The sequence below is a fragment of the Asparagus officinalis genome, chromosome 1 (assembly GCF_001876935.1).
Source record: "Asparagus officinalis chromosome 1, Aspof.V1, whole genome shotgun sequence".
NCBI lineage: Eukaryota > Viridiplantae > Streptophyta > Magnoliopsida > Asparagales > Asparagaceae > Asparagus > Asparagus officinalis.
The window spans coordinates 127,811,062-127,828,644 of NC_033794.1; the positions used below are offsets into that span (position 1 = coordinate 127,811,062).

The 17,583-nt window shown below is 42.1% G+C and overlaps 2 protein-coding genes across 4 annotated transcripts; one reads left to right on the forward strand and one right to left on the reverse strand.

Moving 5' to 3' along the window:
* On the forward strand, nucleotides 7,109–14,675 carry LOC109840788 (E3 ubiquitin-protein ligase RHF2A-like). Its single transcript, XM_020409593.1, has 9 exons — nucleotides 7,109–7,152; nucleotides 11,053–11,164; nucleotides 11,270–11,419; nucleotides 11,512–11,558; nucleotides 13,290–13,352; nucleotides 13,430–13,538; nucleotides 13,631–13,995; nucleotides 14,093–14,200; nucleotides 14,286–14,675. The coding sequence occupies exons 3-9, from the start codon at nucleotides 11,288–11,290 to the stop codon at nucleotides 14,596–14,598; spliced, it is 1,137 nt and encodes a 378-aa protein (XP_020265182.1). The 5' UTR covers nucleotides 7,109–7,152; nucleotides 11,053–11,164; nucleotides 11,270–11,287; the 3' UTR covers nucleotides 14,599–14,675.
* Nucleotides 7,351–11,045, reverse strand: LOC109840609. Of its 3 annotated transcripts, XM_020409425.1 has the most exons (3): nucleotides 7,639–11,045; nucleotides 7,455–7,543; nucleotides 7,351–7,378 (listed from the first exon to the last, which is right to left on the reverse strand). In XM_020409425.1, the coding sequence occupies exon 1, from the start codon at nucleotides 10,253–10,255 to the stop codon at nucleotides 7,649–7,651; it is 2,607 nt and encodes an 868-aa protein (XP_020265014.1). In that variant the 5' UTR covers nucleotides 10,256–11,045; the 3' UTR covers nucleotides 7,351–7,378; nucleotides 7,455–7,543; nucleotides 7,639–7,648. The 3 variants fall into 3 exon arrangements, with proteins under 3 accessions (XP_020265014.1, XP_020264953.1, XP_020265070.1); XM_020409364.1 differs by having other exon boundaries at nucleotides 7,455–11,045; XM_020409481.1 differs by lacking the exon at nucleotides 7,351–7,378 and having other exon boundaries at nucleotides 7,385–7,487; nucleotides 7,582–11,045.

A 17,583-nucleotide genomic window follows, 5' to 3' on the forward strand; every position in this document is an offset into this window, starting at 1 on the left:
TGGCGGAGTCACTCTGAGAGGGACGCAATTTGATTCCTTAATGTAATTTTCAAATTGCACGTACGTGTTCTAAATGATGATGATGATGATGAAAATGATATTTTGTTGATTAATGTTCAGATGAACAAATGAAGTGAAAATTCAGTATTAATTCTTCGGAATTGATTATTCGTTGAGATTTAGAAACATTATTTTCTTCTTCTTGTTTTATATCAGAATAGACCGCGTGCGATGGAAAGTTTTGAGCCTTATATATACCCACTAACTAGTGCGGGTTCTATCAGAACACCACATAGAAAAAGTTTATCTATGACGTTCAGGTTGGTTGAGGGGCTAGTTTTGAAAATTTTAACTCTGCTATGTCAGTTTGGAAATTTAGTTTGACTCTTCTATCATCGGCGTAAACTACGTCCTTCTTATAAGAATGGTTCTAATAAGATTTAGAGTTATTAATAGTGGAGCAAATGGACAACAATTCTTTGCATATAGTAAGGACACAACAACAGGGCAAATGGGCAATTGTCATTTGCATAGTAAGGACAGAACAACCAGCTTGTATGAGATATTAATGGTGTTGGTCTCGGAGTCACGCCCACCACCGCGGAAGCAATATGTCCTGAGAGAGAGCCCTAACTTTTGTTTTCACAAAAATACAAATCAAACTTGATATCTATGTTTCGCGAAGGAAACTCAGACTCAGTAGCGAAATATCTCAGCGAAGTGAGATATCCACTCTTCCTCTCATCAGTGCAAGGACAGAACTATCGAGGGCACCTGCAAGTAAAACAAATAGTTATGACAATACAAACACGGGATTTTTACGTGGTTCGGTAAACTAGCCTACGTCCACGGGAGGGGGTTTCACTATGGAGAAAAATATCAAACTTATACAAGTTCTCTCTTTCTCTCTTTCTTTTCTCTCAAAAACTCCACTTGAGATTTTTCCCACACACCTAAACTCTTCCACCCCTCCTCTATTTATAGGAGAGAGCAAGGGGTAGAACTGGAGATTAGGCGGGCAGACACGGCGGGAAAGAAAACAACGCGCGCGCGGGAAAATAAAAATCGCGCGGGGCTGAGTTTCGTGCGCGCGCACGAAAGGGCAGGGGCGGCTTCATGTGGGCAGGCCCACGTGGGTGGGCCCCCCTGCCCCCTCGCTCACAATTCTCCACCTCGTACATCATTTGATAAACGTTAAATTTTGGATGAACACCAGAAGAACCCCACGAACTCCACCAGAGAGATATTTAGGTCAAACCAGCTGCGTCACTATATCGCGACTGCCTACGTACCCTCCACCGGGATCAAGCTAACCGTAGTTCTGATACCTGTCTCCACCTCACCTCCATCACCGCCCCACAGGGCCATGCCCTCTTGGGCAACTCAACACGGGTTGATATGAAGCAAGTCCAAGCAATGCTTAAACTTGCTACTTGTGACCACCTTGGTTAACATGTCTGCGGGATTCTCATTCGTATGCACCTTCATGAGAGAAATATCGCCTTCCTCTATGACATCCCGCACAAAATGATACCTGACGTCGATATGCTTAGTACGAGCATGGTGAACTTGATTTTTCGCCAAGTGAATCGCACTCTGACTATCGCACCACAAGTTCACACTTTCCTGCTCGATCCCCAAATCGTCTAGAATACCCCACAGCCACAATGCTTCCTTCACTCCCTTCGCCATAGCCATGTACTCGGCCTCTGTTGTAGAAAGTGCCACTGTAGCATGCAACATCGATCGCCAACTAACTGGAGCTTCATGTATCCTAAATACATAACTAGTAGTAGATCGCCGTCTATCTAGATCGCCCGTATAATCTGAGTCCACATACCCGTCGACCTGACATGTATTTCCACCAAAACACAGACTCGTATCCACGGTACCTTTCAAGTACCTCAGGACCCATTTCACCGCTTCCCAGTGCGTCTTTCCCGGATTCGCCATGAATCTGCTGACCACACTAACCGCCTGTGAAATATCAGGGCGTGTACACACCATGGCATACATCAAACTGCCAACTGCACTAGCATAAGGAACACGCTCCATGTGTGCCTTATCTTCCGCTGTAGTGGGAGATTGTTTACCAGAAAGTCTGAAGTGTTGAGCCAATGGAGTTACCACCGACTTAGCACTTTGCATCCCGAACCTCGTGATCACCCGCTCTATGTAGCCCTTCTGACTCAAGAACAATCGCTGATTCGCCCGCTCTCTTCTACATCCACATATAAAAGGAGATAAATATAATCACCTCCACGAAGCTTCCGAATGTAAACACAACAATCATAGTCGCTTTGGGAAAACCCATGCTTTAGCATGAAGGAGTCAAATCGCTTGTACCACTGCCGAGGAGATTGCTTTAGTCCATAGAGTGACTTCCTCAAGCGACATACATGATGCTCCTTATCCTCAACCTTGTAACCCTCAGGTTGATGCATATAGATCTCTTCATCCAAGTCTCCGTGCAAGAAGGCCGTCTTTACATCGAGTTGTTCCAGCTCAAGATCACCATGAGCAACAATACTCAATAGCACCCGAATAGAAGTGTGTTTCACCATCGGAGAAAATATCTCATTGTAATCCACACCCTCTCTTTGTGCAAACCCCTTAGCCACTAGCCTCGCCTTGTACCTCGTTCCACCGAGCTCTGAAGGATCTTCTTTTCTTTTATACACCCACTTACAACCAATAGCTTTTCTTCCTACGGGCAATGGGACCACCTCCCATGTTTGGTTCTTCAGGAGAGATTCCATCTCCTCCTCCATCGCAGCCAACCAACTCTCACTATCCTTGTCTCGAATAGCTTCCTTGAAGGAGACCGGCTCATCTTCCTCCACCGAAAGTGCGTACTCAACCAAATTAACATGCCCATAGTGCTTCGGGGGTTGATCAACCCCCAACTTCTGTACCTGCTTGTATACTCGCCTTGGCCTAGTGGAAGCCAAGCTATCCTCGAGCTGCTGTTGTTGTAGTGCCTGTGTATCTCATCATCTTCCTGATTTTCCACTTGAACAGGACTAGAACCTGGTTGGTCTTTAGGTTCTATCTCAATAACCTGGGACTTGAAAGCCTCAACACTACCATCCTTTGGCACCTTAGCAATCATGGACTTCTCATCAAAGGTAACGTCCCTGCTGATTACGAACTTCGAATCTTCTGTACACCAAAAGCGGTAGCCTTTTACACCCTTTGCATACCCCAAGAAAATTGCCTTCTTGGCCCTCGCGTCAAGCTTTCCTTCGTTAACGTGATAGTAGGCGGTACATCCGAAAATCCGGAGCCTCTTATAATCTGCATGCTCCCCTGACCACACCCGATAGGGTGTATCACCGTCTAATGTCAAATGTGGAGATCGATTCACTATATAGCAAGTTGTAGCAATCGATTCTGCCCACCATTCTTTGCCCAAACCAGCATATGATCGCATACTCACTGCTTTCTCCCGCAGTGTTCGGTTCAGTCTTTCCTCGACCCCATTTTGCTGTGGTGTAGACCTGACTGTCCAGTGTCTGGTAATCCCTTCCTGATCACAGAACTCCTTGAAAGCACTGTCTGTATACTCTGTACCGTTATCAGATCTCAGTGTCTTCAATTTCTTACTCGTTCTGTTCTCAACCATCGCCTTCCACTTCTTGAATGTCTCAAATACCTCATTCTTATGCTTCAGGAAATAAACCCAAGCATATCTTGAATGATCATCTATGAATGAGACAAAATATCTGGAACCACCCTTGGAAGTTGTCGAAGCCGGACCCCAAACATCCGTGTGCACATAATCTAGTATTCCTCTGCTCTTGTGCTTGCTCCTCAGAAATTGAACCCTGTGCGCCTTTCCATACACACAGTCCTCGCAAAAATCCATGCAAGGCTTCTTCAGATTCTTCAGCAAACCCTCTTTACCAAGCAGATCCATACCCTTCGCTGACATATGCCCAAGCCGCCTATGTCATAACCGTGTGTGCTCACATGGGTCTCCACCACTTCCTTCAGCTCCAACTGCTGCATCTCCCGTCACCGTCGTACCCGAGAGAGTATATAGATTACTGTGACGAACACCCTTCATCACTGTTAAGGAACCTCGAACAACCCTCTTCACTCCGTTCTCTGTTACAATCTTGCAACCCCCGGAGTCCAAAGCACCAACTGAGATGAGATTCTTCCACAAGCCGGGAACGTGTCGTACGTCCATCAGGGTTCGAACCACTCCATCATGCATCTTGATTTTGATATCACCTAGCACCACCGTTTTACAAGCATGGTTGTTCCCCATCAATACGGTTCCACCATCAATGCTCCTGTAAGTAGTAAACCACTTCCTGTTTGGACACATGTGGTAAGAGCAATCAGAATCAAGAATCCACTTCCCGGAGGTATCCTCGCCATCCGTGACGACATAACATTCCTTATCGCTCCCATCCTCTGAAGCGTAGCTCGCCTCTTCCTTGCCTTCTCGTCTTTCAGTCTTGTTGTTGTTCTTTTTCCCACCTACTCTATTGTTAGGACAATCGACCTTAAAATGCCCAACTTCACCGCATTTGAAACACGCTCGTCCCGCAAGAGGTCTTGATTTAGACCTAGACTTTCCTCCCTTGCCTTTTCCTCGCTCATTGCCTCTCCCTCTGGCAAACAGTCCCTACGCTTGTTCTTTGTTACCACCAGTGGCCATATCACTAGTTGTAATTTTTCGAAGATCATCCGCTAGAAGCGCCGTTCTAGTTTCATCCATCGATAAAGTATCACCCACAAGCATCAGTGTTTGTACCAGGTTCTCATAAGACTTTGGCAGAGATAGAAGTAGTAGAAGCGCCTGATCCTCGTCTTCCACTATCACCTCAATGTCTTTCAAGTCTGATAAGATCCTATCAAACTTGTTGATGTACTCCCGGATTGACGAGCCCTCCTCCATCTTGCAACTATACAATTTAGATTTTAAATAGATCCGGTTCGTTAGACTTTTCGTCATGAAGGTGCTTTCTAACTTCAACCACACACCCGCAGCCGTTTCCTCCCCGTCTACCAAGAAAACTTCAACCACACACCCGCAGCCGTTTCCTCCCCGTCTACCAAGAAAGCTACATCCCTCTCAAGGCATATGATAATCGACGCTCGTGCTTCCAGATCCAGCTCCTCCCAATCCTCATCAGACATATTTTTATGCTTCTCTCTTCCAGCCAAAACCTTGTGCAACTTTTGCGAAATCAGCGAATTTTTCATTTGCATCCTCCAATAGGAAAAATCATTTTTCCCATTAAAATTTTCAATCTCGTACTTTCCAATTTTATTTGTTTTACTTGTAGAAGTCATTTTTCGCTTGTATTATGTAAATCCGCTTCTCTCAGGAATTTTTAACAATTTCTTTGTGTTCACCACACAATAGTCAACCACCACCTCAGATCAGAAATTTTACCACCTCCAATCTGAATAAGGGGCTCTGATACCAATTGTTGGTCTCGGAGTCACGCCCACCACCGCGGAAGCAATATGTCCTGAGAGAGAGCCCTAACTTTTGTTTTCACAAAAATACAAGTCAAACTCGATATATGTGTTTCGCGAAGGAAACTCAGACTCAGTAGCGAAATATCTCAGCGAAGTGAGATATCCACTCTTCCTCTCATCAGTGCAAGGACTGAACTATCGAGGCCACCTGCAAGTAAAACAAATAGTTATGACAATACAAACACGGGATTTTTACGTGGTTCGGTAAACTAGCCTACGTCCACGGGAGGGGGTTTCACTATGGAGAAAAATACCAAACTTATACAAGTTCTCTCTTTCTCTCTTTCTTTTCTCTCAAAAACTCCACTTGAGATTTTTCCCACACACCTAAACTCTTCCACCCCTCCTCTATTTATAGGAGAGAGCAAGGGGTAGAACTGGAGATTAGGCGGGCAGACACGGCGGGAAAGAAAACAACGCGCGCGCGGGAAAATAAAAATCGCGCGGGGCTGAGTTTCGTGCGCGCGGGGCTGAGTTTCGTGCGCGCGCGCACGAAAGGGTAGGGGCGGCTTCATGTGGGCAGGCCCACGTGGGTGGGCCCCCCTGTCCCCCCGCTCACAAATGGCATAATCGATGCATGCAATTTTAATATCTGTTCTTTAAACCAGAACCAAACCCTAAACCGCAAAAGTCATATTGAAACCTCCCACTATGCAAATAACTCGCAATTGGTCAATATCTATAATGATCATTACATAAATTACCATGCAAAAACGAATAGAAAAGCATCCTAACACGCTCTCTAATAATCAACAAATAGGTTTTAAGGTTGTGCCTATGTAGATGAAGATTTGTGAGGTGGTCGCGCGTGATGGCTTGACGACAACAATGATGCTAAGGAATGCGTTAAGGAAATGATAATCGAAGTTCAAAATAACATATTTTAATTATGGTGGGGATCTATTTGATCTAGCTAACTTAAATGACTTGAGAGATATTGTACAAATTCCATCTTTAGGAAGACCTTATTCCTATTTCAAACTAAACATGACAAACATCAGAGAAATCCTCAACAAAGCTAGAAAATATTGGCAATTTATATATAGCAAGTATAAATACTTAATAAAACTGTAGGCGATTATAATTTTCTATCCCAAACTTTCAAAGTCCAAGTCAAACTCAAAAGTAGAAAAGATTTGTAGAGTTTACTTTTCAGCAGCTTACATCTTATGTTGGGTTGTCATTAACATCTTGAGTCATATTTAACCCTAGACTGACGTTAATAAGTGTACTATTTTCATTTAGAAAATAATAACATTTTCCATTCCCTCTCGAACAAGCCAAAAAAAAAAAAAAAAACCATTCCCCCATCAGTTCTAAATTAGTACAATCAATATATTATTAGTATAATCAGAAAATACACAAAAAAAAACAGTGTAATCAGAATATTACTATTGTATGAGGTACAATCATGGTATATCTCATTGTAACTATCTATTTTTAGTTTATACACTCGAAACACATCTTTGAGATGTCATAAAGAACCATCAATTAACATTTCTTTTCTTTATAAAAGTATCGTAACTAAGTACGGCATGTGGGCCGAATCAGGCCCATTCCTCGGTAAAAAAAAGCCCAACTCCATAATCCTTTGCCTGCCATCGTCATCCATCCATGGTCAAAAGGTGGGAACGCCTTCCATGGGCTAAGATCGGAGAAATTTTTAAAACCAACCATTTTTAAAATTTAATAGGCAAAATCGACCTAAACTGAAAAATATTAGCAAAACCGACCCTTTTCAGGAGAAAAGGGTCGGTTTTGCAGCGGAGGGTGATTTCCGAAGTGCACGGGACTGCTAGTCCCGTGCACTTGGTGTTCAGCAAACCCGCTGCTGAAACCCAGTGCACGGATCAACCATAACGATACTCGGACCTCTCTGTATAGACAATGATAGTATAAGAATGCAATATTATGTAAATGCAAATATTACAATTATAAAGTAACTGAATTACCTCTGTACAGGATATAATATGTGAACGATGCTGAGCCTGGTCATATAAGACCTCATCACTAACCGGCCCAGGATCCATGGTGTACAAACCTGCACATATAATTATACACATGTTAATAATCAATCATATAGTAATTCAGTTTCTTTATTAAAGTATATAAAAATAAAAAAATGATATAAATTACCAATTAGTTGCTATCTATTGTGTCTAGATGGACAACGAGGTCGAGTATGTCCCGGTTGTTTGCAAAGACTACATTTTTTGTGCTTGACCACTCCTTCTCGCCCTTGATCCATGGTTCCCCTAATTCGCACAGATCGTGGTCGACCTGCTTGTCTCCGGTACTGAGGTGGAACTATATGTGGTCCATTATATTCAGGCCAATACCGACTATCATCAGGTGGATGAAAACTCTCACTATATGTCTTTTGATAGTGAGCTGTTGAATACCAAGGCGAGCAATACCGATTTCTGGGAATTCTAGCACCTCCCGGCTGATTAGAAGAAGCCGCAAGCACATGTGCACAGGGTATTTTTTGGAGTTGTGGTATGTTACATGTGCAAGTGCAATCAACATCAAATAGTTTAACGGTGTAGATACCGTCACAATCTTGTACCTGCCATTCGTTGTCGTTGAATACAGTAATTTGACATGATCTTGCTGCCTCAATTCTTCTATGCAAAATGGACTCATTTTTTGGTGTGTAACGTGTTGTCCAGTCTATGCCATCACCACGCCTTTTGTTGAAGTATGCGTTTAGTCTATAGAATGTTCTCGCAACCAAAGATTGTATTGGCATAGCTCGTGCTCCTTTAAGAACGCCGTTAAAGCTCTCGGAGCAATTAGTCGTCATCATGCAAAACCGCACACCCTCATCCTTACATAATGCCCACCGATGCTCGAATTGAGGCTTCAAGTTATTTTCAATCCAATTATGTGCATCTAATGACAAAGACTTGATTTTCTCCCTGCAATGTTCATACACTAATGTGTCGGTCGCACACCCGGCTTGCCACAAAAGATTTTGCAAATTAATCTCACCGTGTTTTTTCTTGAAATTATCTCTTATATGCCTTAAACAATATCGATGGTGATGTGGTGCACTAAAACCCTCATGTAACGCCCTTATAATTCCTTTCATCCTATCCGAAATAAAGGTAATTATTCTTGGCGCACGGACACTTGGAATCCACTTGTATATAAGTTCAAAAAACCACTTCCAACTAGACGTATCCTCCACCTCCACGACTGCAAATGCTAGAGGAAATAACCCGCCATTTGCATCTACACCGGTCGCTACAAGAAGCACGCCTTTGTACTTTCCATATAAATGTGTACCATCAATGCTCAATAGCGGACGACAAAAAGTGAAGCCCTTAATAGCAGGACCAAATGCCCAAAACACGCGAGTGAACCTCTCCATACCCGGTGCAATCTCTTCGGATAATATTTCGTATTCAGTACCCGGATTATTTCGTTTGATAGCTTCAAGATACTGTGGAAGTAATTCATATGATTTTTCCCAATCTCCAAAAATTTTAGACAACGCTTTTCTCCTTGCATCATATGCCTTATATTTAGATATCTTAATCCCCCGCATGTCATATACCCTCTGAAATATCTGACTTGCATTCAGATCAAGTTCAGCTCTAACTTCAGGCATAATTAGCTTACATATATAAGAAGAAGATGCAGAATAATCATCGACATCCACCGACGGGTTGCAACATGTATGAAGTCCGCAATATCTACATATTACAAATTGCCCATTTGATGATTTTCTCACAGCGGCATTTAGCAACCAAGGACATTTTTTATTTCTCTCATCTTGCTCATTTGCATTCTCTACTTCATTCTTATCGTTAAAGAAGCATTTCACATTGTAGTTTGTTGCATTAGTTTTTACCGGCTTTAATTTGACCCGATTCTTGATGGACCATTCTCGGATTGCAAAAATCAGTGCCTCCTTGTTCTCGAATAGATCCCCTTTTTTAAAAGTGAAGTCCTCAGGTCGTTGTAAATTTGGCCCAACATCAACAAATCCAGCTTGAGAAGTATTTATCCAATCCTCATTATGAAACTCGTCGGGCAACGGATCTTCAGCTTCCACATAATCATTGTTAACGTTAAATTGCTCCATCCAACGGGCGTCATCATCTATTCCAGCTGCCACATGCATGCTATCAATTTGCACGCCATCTTCTTCAAAATGATCTGAATCATCATCTGCTTCATCTTCTATAATTGCTCCGACTGGTGGGTAACCCGTAACATGAACTGAAGCGTCGTTAAATATATTAGTTGACGTCCCACCGATAGAATACTCACTTAAACGTTGTGGTTGAGACCATGGCTCTTGACTTGGAGATGTCATAAAACCAATCGACTCGTTGTCTAAGTCAAGCATCCGAGAAAACTCTCCTTGAGGTCGTGAAACTTGGGCAAATTCCTGAATCGGATACTTCTCAATAAACAACTCAATTGACGCTTGCTTCTCGACTAATTGTTTCATGTCATTCAATTCCTCATCTTCGGTAATCTCCACGGCAATAGTTCTACTCTCATTTATAGGACAGTTGAAGAACACCTTAATTGTATATTCTTCTTTCTTAATTTTAGTAACTCTGTGTATTTCCCTAGTCATTCCATCAAAATTACACGACTTAGATAGCATGAACATTTTCCGAGAACCTCCATCATACACCGGCAAATTATTCACTCCGACGCCGAGGCTCCCATTAAAGAAACAAATAATGGATATGGAGTTCGTCATCGAAACTGAAAATACACAGTCCATCATATGCAAATAATCTATTAATATCTGAATAAATCAACATCAAATTTATTACCTTAATCAATCTCAAATAATGGCTACACCCTTAATTATTATTCATCATTTGTAAATAATTGCTAAACCCTAACCCCCAAACCACATTATTCATCCTATTGCACAAAATAAAAACTAATCCTACCCAATTCTAGCAAAATTAACAGCAAAATTAACAGCAAATTTGATGAATATCCCTCTCAAAAATAATTGTTAAACCCTCTCATATGTAAATAATTGCTAAACTAAACCCTAACTCCCAAATTAACAGCAAAATTAAAAAGAAAAACACACCTGAGAATGGGGGTTCGGTGGGCGTCGATGGTGTCGGATGCGCGACGAGGTCGGAGGGCTAGGGTTAGGCGGCGACTGCAAATGGCAGGGGGTCGAAGTCGAAGTTGAAGGCTAGGGTTTGGGGGGGTTGAAGGCTCAGTCACGAGAGCGTCGGGGTCGGCGGCGACGGAAAATGGCGGTGATCGGCGGCGACGGAAAATGGCGGTGATCGGCGGCGGGGGTCGACGAGGCCAGCAGGTTTTTTTTTTCTTCGGGGGAGAGTGGTCACGAGATCGCAGAAGGAAAGAAGGAACGAAACGAACGAAAAGAAAGCGGAGTTAGTGGGGTAGGCGGACTGCACGGGACTACTAGTCCCGTGCAGTTCCGTAATTGCAAAATCGACCCTTTTCGGTTGTTTTTGCTAATTAATTTCTGAGACGGTCGATTTTGCACAATAAAATTGAAAAATGGGCTGTTTTAAAAATTTCTCCGCTAAGATCCTTTTCTGAGGTCTCCTCTCTCTCTCTCTCTCTAGGGTTTCTCAGCGGAGACTCAATTGCTCAAAATCGGAGCTCGATCGCGGAAAAATCCCTCGCCGGTTCATCCAAGGTATGCTCGAATTCGAATTTGATCGATGAAATCACCGTGCTTAGATTCTTTGCTTCGAAATCGATGATAAGCTCGCGATCGTGATTTTTTTGACGCCTTTTCTAGGGTTTAATAATCTCGAAGATGGAGGAGAGTTTGAAGATGGAGAGCCAGTTGCAGTCGGCTGCGGCCTTCGTTGAAGGAGGGATCCAGGATGCTTGCGATGATTCATGCAGTATTTGCCTCGAGGCTTTTTGTGAGAGCGATCCGTCTACGGTTTGTGATCGAATTTTGCGTCTTTTTGGGAATTTTTTTAAATTAGGGTTTTGGTTGACGATGATGTTGTTTGTGGTGTTTTGATTGGTCAGGTGACTAGCTGCAAGCATGAGTTCCATCTTCAGTGCATCCTTGAATGGTAAATTCTGCTCTTGCTGCTCTTGATTGATTATAATTTACAAGTAAACTCTGTGTTCCCGCTTCATAGATTAGCTTTTATAGCTGTCCTGTTTGGTACCAAAGTCTAAAATTGATTTGAGCTTATGTTTGCGATTGATTATTGGGGTTTGCTTCATATTGATTTCCAAAATCTTAAGTGTCTTAAAATAATCTCATGAAACACTTGTATTCTAAATAAGCCCTAAATCTTGGGGGTTGTATCAAATAGGTGCTTCATATTAGAATCAGTTCGTCTTTTAACCCCTAATAAACCTAACTCCGTTGAAGTTTTCATTTGTAGCTTAGTTTCTTTACAAGTTTTGTTGTGTGAACTTCACATCTTTGAAACTAGAAATCACTGGGAAGACGTGATTAAAGTACAAATTATTAAAGGAGAAATACCAACCGAAGTGGAGAGAAGAGAGGAAAAACAAGTACAAGTAATTAAAAAAATAGAGAGTGAAAAATGAAGGATTTGGGTTTGATTTTAATGAGCACTAGACGTCCTAGGCGTTGGACCCGACACCTAGAACCTAGGCCCGGCGGGGGGCATAGGTGTTTTCCTATTTATAGTTTTTTAATTATAATTACTGATAGTAAATGTCAATGTTATAGAAAGCTTAGGCGATGCACTGACACCTAGGTAGATTTCTTAAGTGGTGGTGGAGGGTATTTTGTTCAAGGTCAAGAGAGGTAGAGGAGGTGTTCATAGTTGGAGTTTAGAGGAGGTTGGAGGATGTGGAGGCTGCAATGGAGGAAATCATGATCAAGGGTGCAATCCATGTAGGCAAACCGCGCTCCCCTAGGTGCTCGCAAAATGTAGGTGGGCAAATCTAGGTACCGCCTAGGTGCTAGGCACTAGGTAGGCGGTCGAGGTATCGCGTAGACGGGCTAGGCGGGGGCTTTTTAAAATATTGATAATGAGAAACTTTAGTGATGTTAAATTTATTAGGGGTTGAAGGATCCTAACATGAGGGATCTATTTGATAAAACTTACGAAATTAGCTGGACTTGTTTAAGTTATTACTGTTTGGTAAAGTTTTTTCTTTTCTAATACTTAGATTTTGGGACCAATGTCAGAAAACCCCTTGATTCTGATGCATTGACTCTTCACTTTTTTGATACTTATTTCTTTTAATTTAATGATGGCCACATACATGTTTTTTTTTTAAATAAAACAAGCTGGGTTTAATCTCTTATGTCAACGTGATTAGTAAATTTTTATATACCTGTGTCTAAAGGTACCAACTTATACAACTTTCATGTCCAATTTTGTTCTTAATGACTGAATTACGTGTCCCAAAATTTGCAGACCATGTAAATTAGAAAGATATCACACACATGGTTTTTTTAAAACAAGTTGGATTTAATCTCTTATGTGAATGGGATTTATAATTCTCTTACATGTTATTGCTCTGTGTCTAAAGGGACCGATTTTTCAGCTTTAATTTTTTTAATGACTGAATTATGTTTATTGCTGACTATGTAACTTAGAAAGATACACAATTTTGTGAATGTCAGATGTTTCAACCTTTGTTGGTTAAATTTTTAGTTATTTATCTGCTGCCATTTGTTTTCAGTGATAGAATAATACTTCTTTTTGTTTAACTGGTGTGGAGTTCTAATGCCTAGAGAACCAATTTAAGATCTTTATTTCTGTTGATCTGTTCCCTCCATCTGGAAGTAATTTCATGTTAACATTTGGTTCTAGGTGCCAGAGGAGCTCTCAGTGCCCTATGTGTTGGCAGCCCATCAGTTTGAAGGATCCCATAAGGTTTGTTGGCTTTGTTGTATGCCTAATGTTATTTTGGCAATTTTATTGGGTTGATATGCAATGCTGAATTATTGCAGCCAAGAGTTATTTGAGGGTGTAGAACATGAGAGGAACATTAGGTCCAATCAAACACGAAATGCCACCATTTTTCGTCACCCTGCACTTGGAGATTTTGAGTTGCAGCATGTGGGTATTAATGCACATTGAGTTGTTGTGCATGGACTTGGAACTTTCTTTTAATTTAATTACTAAATTCTGATTTTAAAACCCCATTACAGCTACCAGTTGGTGTAAATGATGCTGAACTTGAAGAGCGCATAATCCAACACTTGGCTGCTGCTGCAGCAATGGGTAGAGCCCATCATGGTGGCAGAAGAGAAGGACAACGCAGGTCCACAGCTCAGGGCCGCCCACAATTTCTGGTTTTCTCTACACATCCTAATGCACCTTCTGTTGGTTCAGTTTCTCTCTCATCTGCCCCGAGAGGTGAAGAAGAACAATCGAGTGCTGCAGGTAATTCTTCAACCATAGGTAATACCACAGAAGGTGCTGTCAGTGTAGCTCAAGCAGATCCAGTTAGTGGCATGACATCTGGAACTAGTGCTGCTACCAACACCAACAGGCCTGTTATTTCCAATAGCCAGTAAGTCTTGACACTGTAAATAACTGTACTGAATCTACTGATATTAGTGAATTCCCTGTGTAAAGGGTGGGGTTTTTAACTGTCCATTTTATAACAGGATTTCTGCTGGACAAACTACTCCAGTAGGTCAGGACAGAGCTGGACCATCAGACTTGCAGTCCTTTTCGGAAACTTTAAAATCTCGCCTAAATGCTGTCTCGATGAGGTAGTTATACATTTTTAGGCCTTGGTCTTAGCTTATAACTAACAAAGAGAGACCTGTAAGTCACTTGTAATTTTCTCGTCATCAGATACAAAGATTCCATCACAAAGAGTACAAGGGGTTGGAAGGAAAGGCTGTTTTCACGTAACACTTCTGTAGCAGATATTGGGTCTGAAGTCAAGAGGGAGGTTACTGCCGGTATTGCTTCTGTTTCACGCATGATGGAGCGTCTGGACACGAGAGAAAGTAGAAGAACAGCTGGTGACCATGATCAACAAAGTTCAGGAGGTTATCCAGTCACCCAGTCAAGTAATGAGAGAGTTGCAGATAATAAGACTAATAGTCCTCCAAATGATAACCACACATCTACTTCTTCTGCTACAACTGCAACTTTGAGCTAAACTAACTTATGATCTCCAGAATTTGAATGTGCCAATATGTTCATCTTTCAAGGTATTATACTTAATTTGCCTATATATTAGTACTTGAGTACATAATTACTTAACTTCAGAAATGTCACTTGGGAGGAGTAGAACTATCATATTGATAGAAGAGAGCTTAAACTGGCACACTTAATTAGAAAATCGTCCAAAGAGACCATTAAGCTTCTTATATTGGTACTTTACTATATAATTACGTAACTTCAGAAATGTCACTTGGGAAGAGTTGAATTATCATATTTGGATAGAAGAGAACTGAACCGAACTGGGACTCTTCAGAAATGTCACTTTGGATAGAACTGAACTGGGACTCTTAGACAGAAAATCATCCAAATAAGCTTCCCTTGCTGAAGTAATCTGAACCAATTTACAATCAGTTGAAAAGTAGCATTTCCAATTCTCAGCTCTATATTACATATTAATAAATAACTATGTAAGACTTAAGACAACCTAGGAAGGCGAAAGACAAAGACCTGTCAGCATTATATTAGCTGTTCTAATAGGAGGCACAAACTTGGAGATTTTCTATTAGTATAGCCGTGTTAAGTGTATTTTGTCTAGGTGAGAGCACTCAGATTCAGTTCTTAACTTGGGATCTCCAAAACTTAGTTTGGTTTAGAAGACTTGACTTTATTTCAGGTCATCTCTAAGCTAATTTAGAGAAAGATTTATGCCTATATTCTTAAATGTTGATCTTTTGACTGTAAGTCTAACAAATATATTTTATTAAAAACTTTTATGTTTTTTGTCACACTGCTAAGATGTAATTTCTTTACTGGTTCTTTCATTTCTCTGGATCATAGTTAACAACATATTTGATGTGGACACTCTTGAATTCCTTCTGAGGGTGCATTTGGGTCATCATTTGAATATTGTCTTATTCTGTGCCATGGGTATTAAAAAATGTTTGTTACACTGAATATTACCAGGCTTGAGTAGCCCAGGAGAAGATATGGCATACTAAATATTGTTTTGCCAATGTGTTTTGTGTCATTTTGCTAGTAAGGTCATACATCAGCTTTTGATATCTAGAAACATTCAAATGAGATATCACACCTCAAACTTGGGATCTTTCAGATGTCTTAGGCTCCAATGAACTCAACTAGGCAGTGCAGTGATAGGATCACATAGTAATGATATTTGTATTCAATTATGAGCACTGGAAAACACTACACGACAACAGATTCTAGGTAATTTCTCTAATAAAATACTATCTACTTCAATGAATGCTATCAATTTTTTTAATCCTAAATTCCTAGTGAGTTTCCAAATTTTTTTACCAGATAAACCCTTACTCTTCTATTTTTCTCTTCCTAGAACACGGCAAATACAAATGTACGACTAATACCATTCACTCAAACAATTATTTCTTCTTCCATGACAAGATCTCGCCTCTTCTTGTTTCCTCCCCCAAGGAGAATGTTGTGTAGGCGTCTAAAATTGTCTACAAGAGCCCGCACGAAACTCGAAGCAATGAATGGGCGAGTCAAGAAGATTCGTCAAACCAACTCACGTGCGCGTCGGTCAACGCGTGCACTGTCAATCAGCTCGTGCGCGCCAGTCACTGCGCGCCATACGAGTATAAGCAGATCAATCAGACTCGTTGCGCCGGTCAACGCGCGCAAAGTTAATCAACTCGTGCGTCCAGTCAACGCACGGCACGTCAATCAACGGCGTGCGCGTTAACAGTCAAACACACGTGCAACGTCAACCAACTCGGCGCGAAAGCACGGTCAACGGCGCGCACATTGTCACACAACTCCGTGCGCGACCCGGTCAAGCACCAAAAAATAGACGCACGTCAATAGCCCGGCGCAAATCGATCAGCAAGCGTTATTAACCAACGCGTGTTCGACGATTGGTCTCAGCGCGTATGAAGCATAAAGTCACAAATGCGAACGAAATACGCACACAGAACAAGTCCCGGAAGAAAGAAACCAAAAAAAGGAGAAATCGGCGAACCGCGCTAAAGCGCATGACGGAATGATCCGACCCGCGCAAAGCGGGGGACGGATGAATACCGACCCGCGCAAGCGCTTGGACGGATCTAATCCACCCGCGCGAACGCGGTCGATCAATCCGACCCGCGCAAATGCGCGGGTCGGATGAATTCTGACCCGCGGCAAGCGCGGGTCCGGATATTTCGACCCGCGAGCACGGGTCGGATGTTTCGGCGACCCGCGGAGCGCGGGTCGGATATTCCGACCCGCGCGAGCGGCGGGTCAGATTGTTCTGCCGCGCAGTCTAATTCCGCAAACGGTTTGACGGTTTTAATTGTTTTTTGTAGGTTATCGGTCCAGGGTTCTTAACTGACTTGAGATCATCTCAAACCGTGGTTAAGGCTTGCTGTTGACTAAAAGATAAGCCAAATCCGCTTTGTTCTATCCCAAATAACCGCATTTAGGCCTATAAATATGAACAAAGGCCTCCATTTTCTGGATCTGGAATTTATCAGAGACGAGGTGCTGGCTCGGAGTTGGAAGGAACGGAGCACAGAAATTTCAGCAAAAGGACAGACGAGACCCGGCGAACTTCGGAGCAAAGGAGAAAGCCTTCGAAGGATCCGAAGCTCGTAGCCGTTCCTGAGATTAGCTTGTCTTATCTCGAGAGAGCCCTGATACGCTGTTGTCTGATTCCAGGACTTCAAGCAAATACCCCTTGGTGAGGTAGACTCTGGCCAAATTTTCTGCAACCGGATCTGAGTTCTGAGGTCGTCCACGGATTTAACCCCGCAAAGCAAAGAACCCACGCAAGCAAGACCGATAACGGATCTTGCTTATTTTCAAAGAAAGTTGTAATCTTTTGTTCCTTTGTATTTGAATCATTTGTAACGCTTAAAGTTTAATGAAAATCAATGACGTAAGGTGAACTTTCGAGCGAAAAACAAAACTGGCCGACCACAGTGGGGAGCCGACACCGCCTTCTGCGAAGGCTACGTGCGCACGC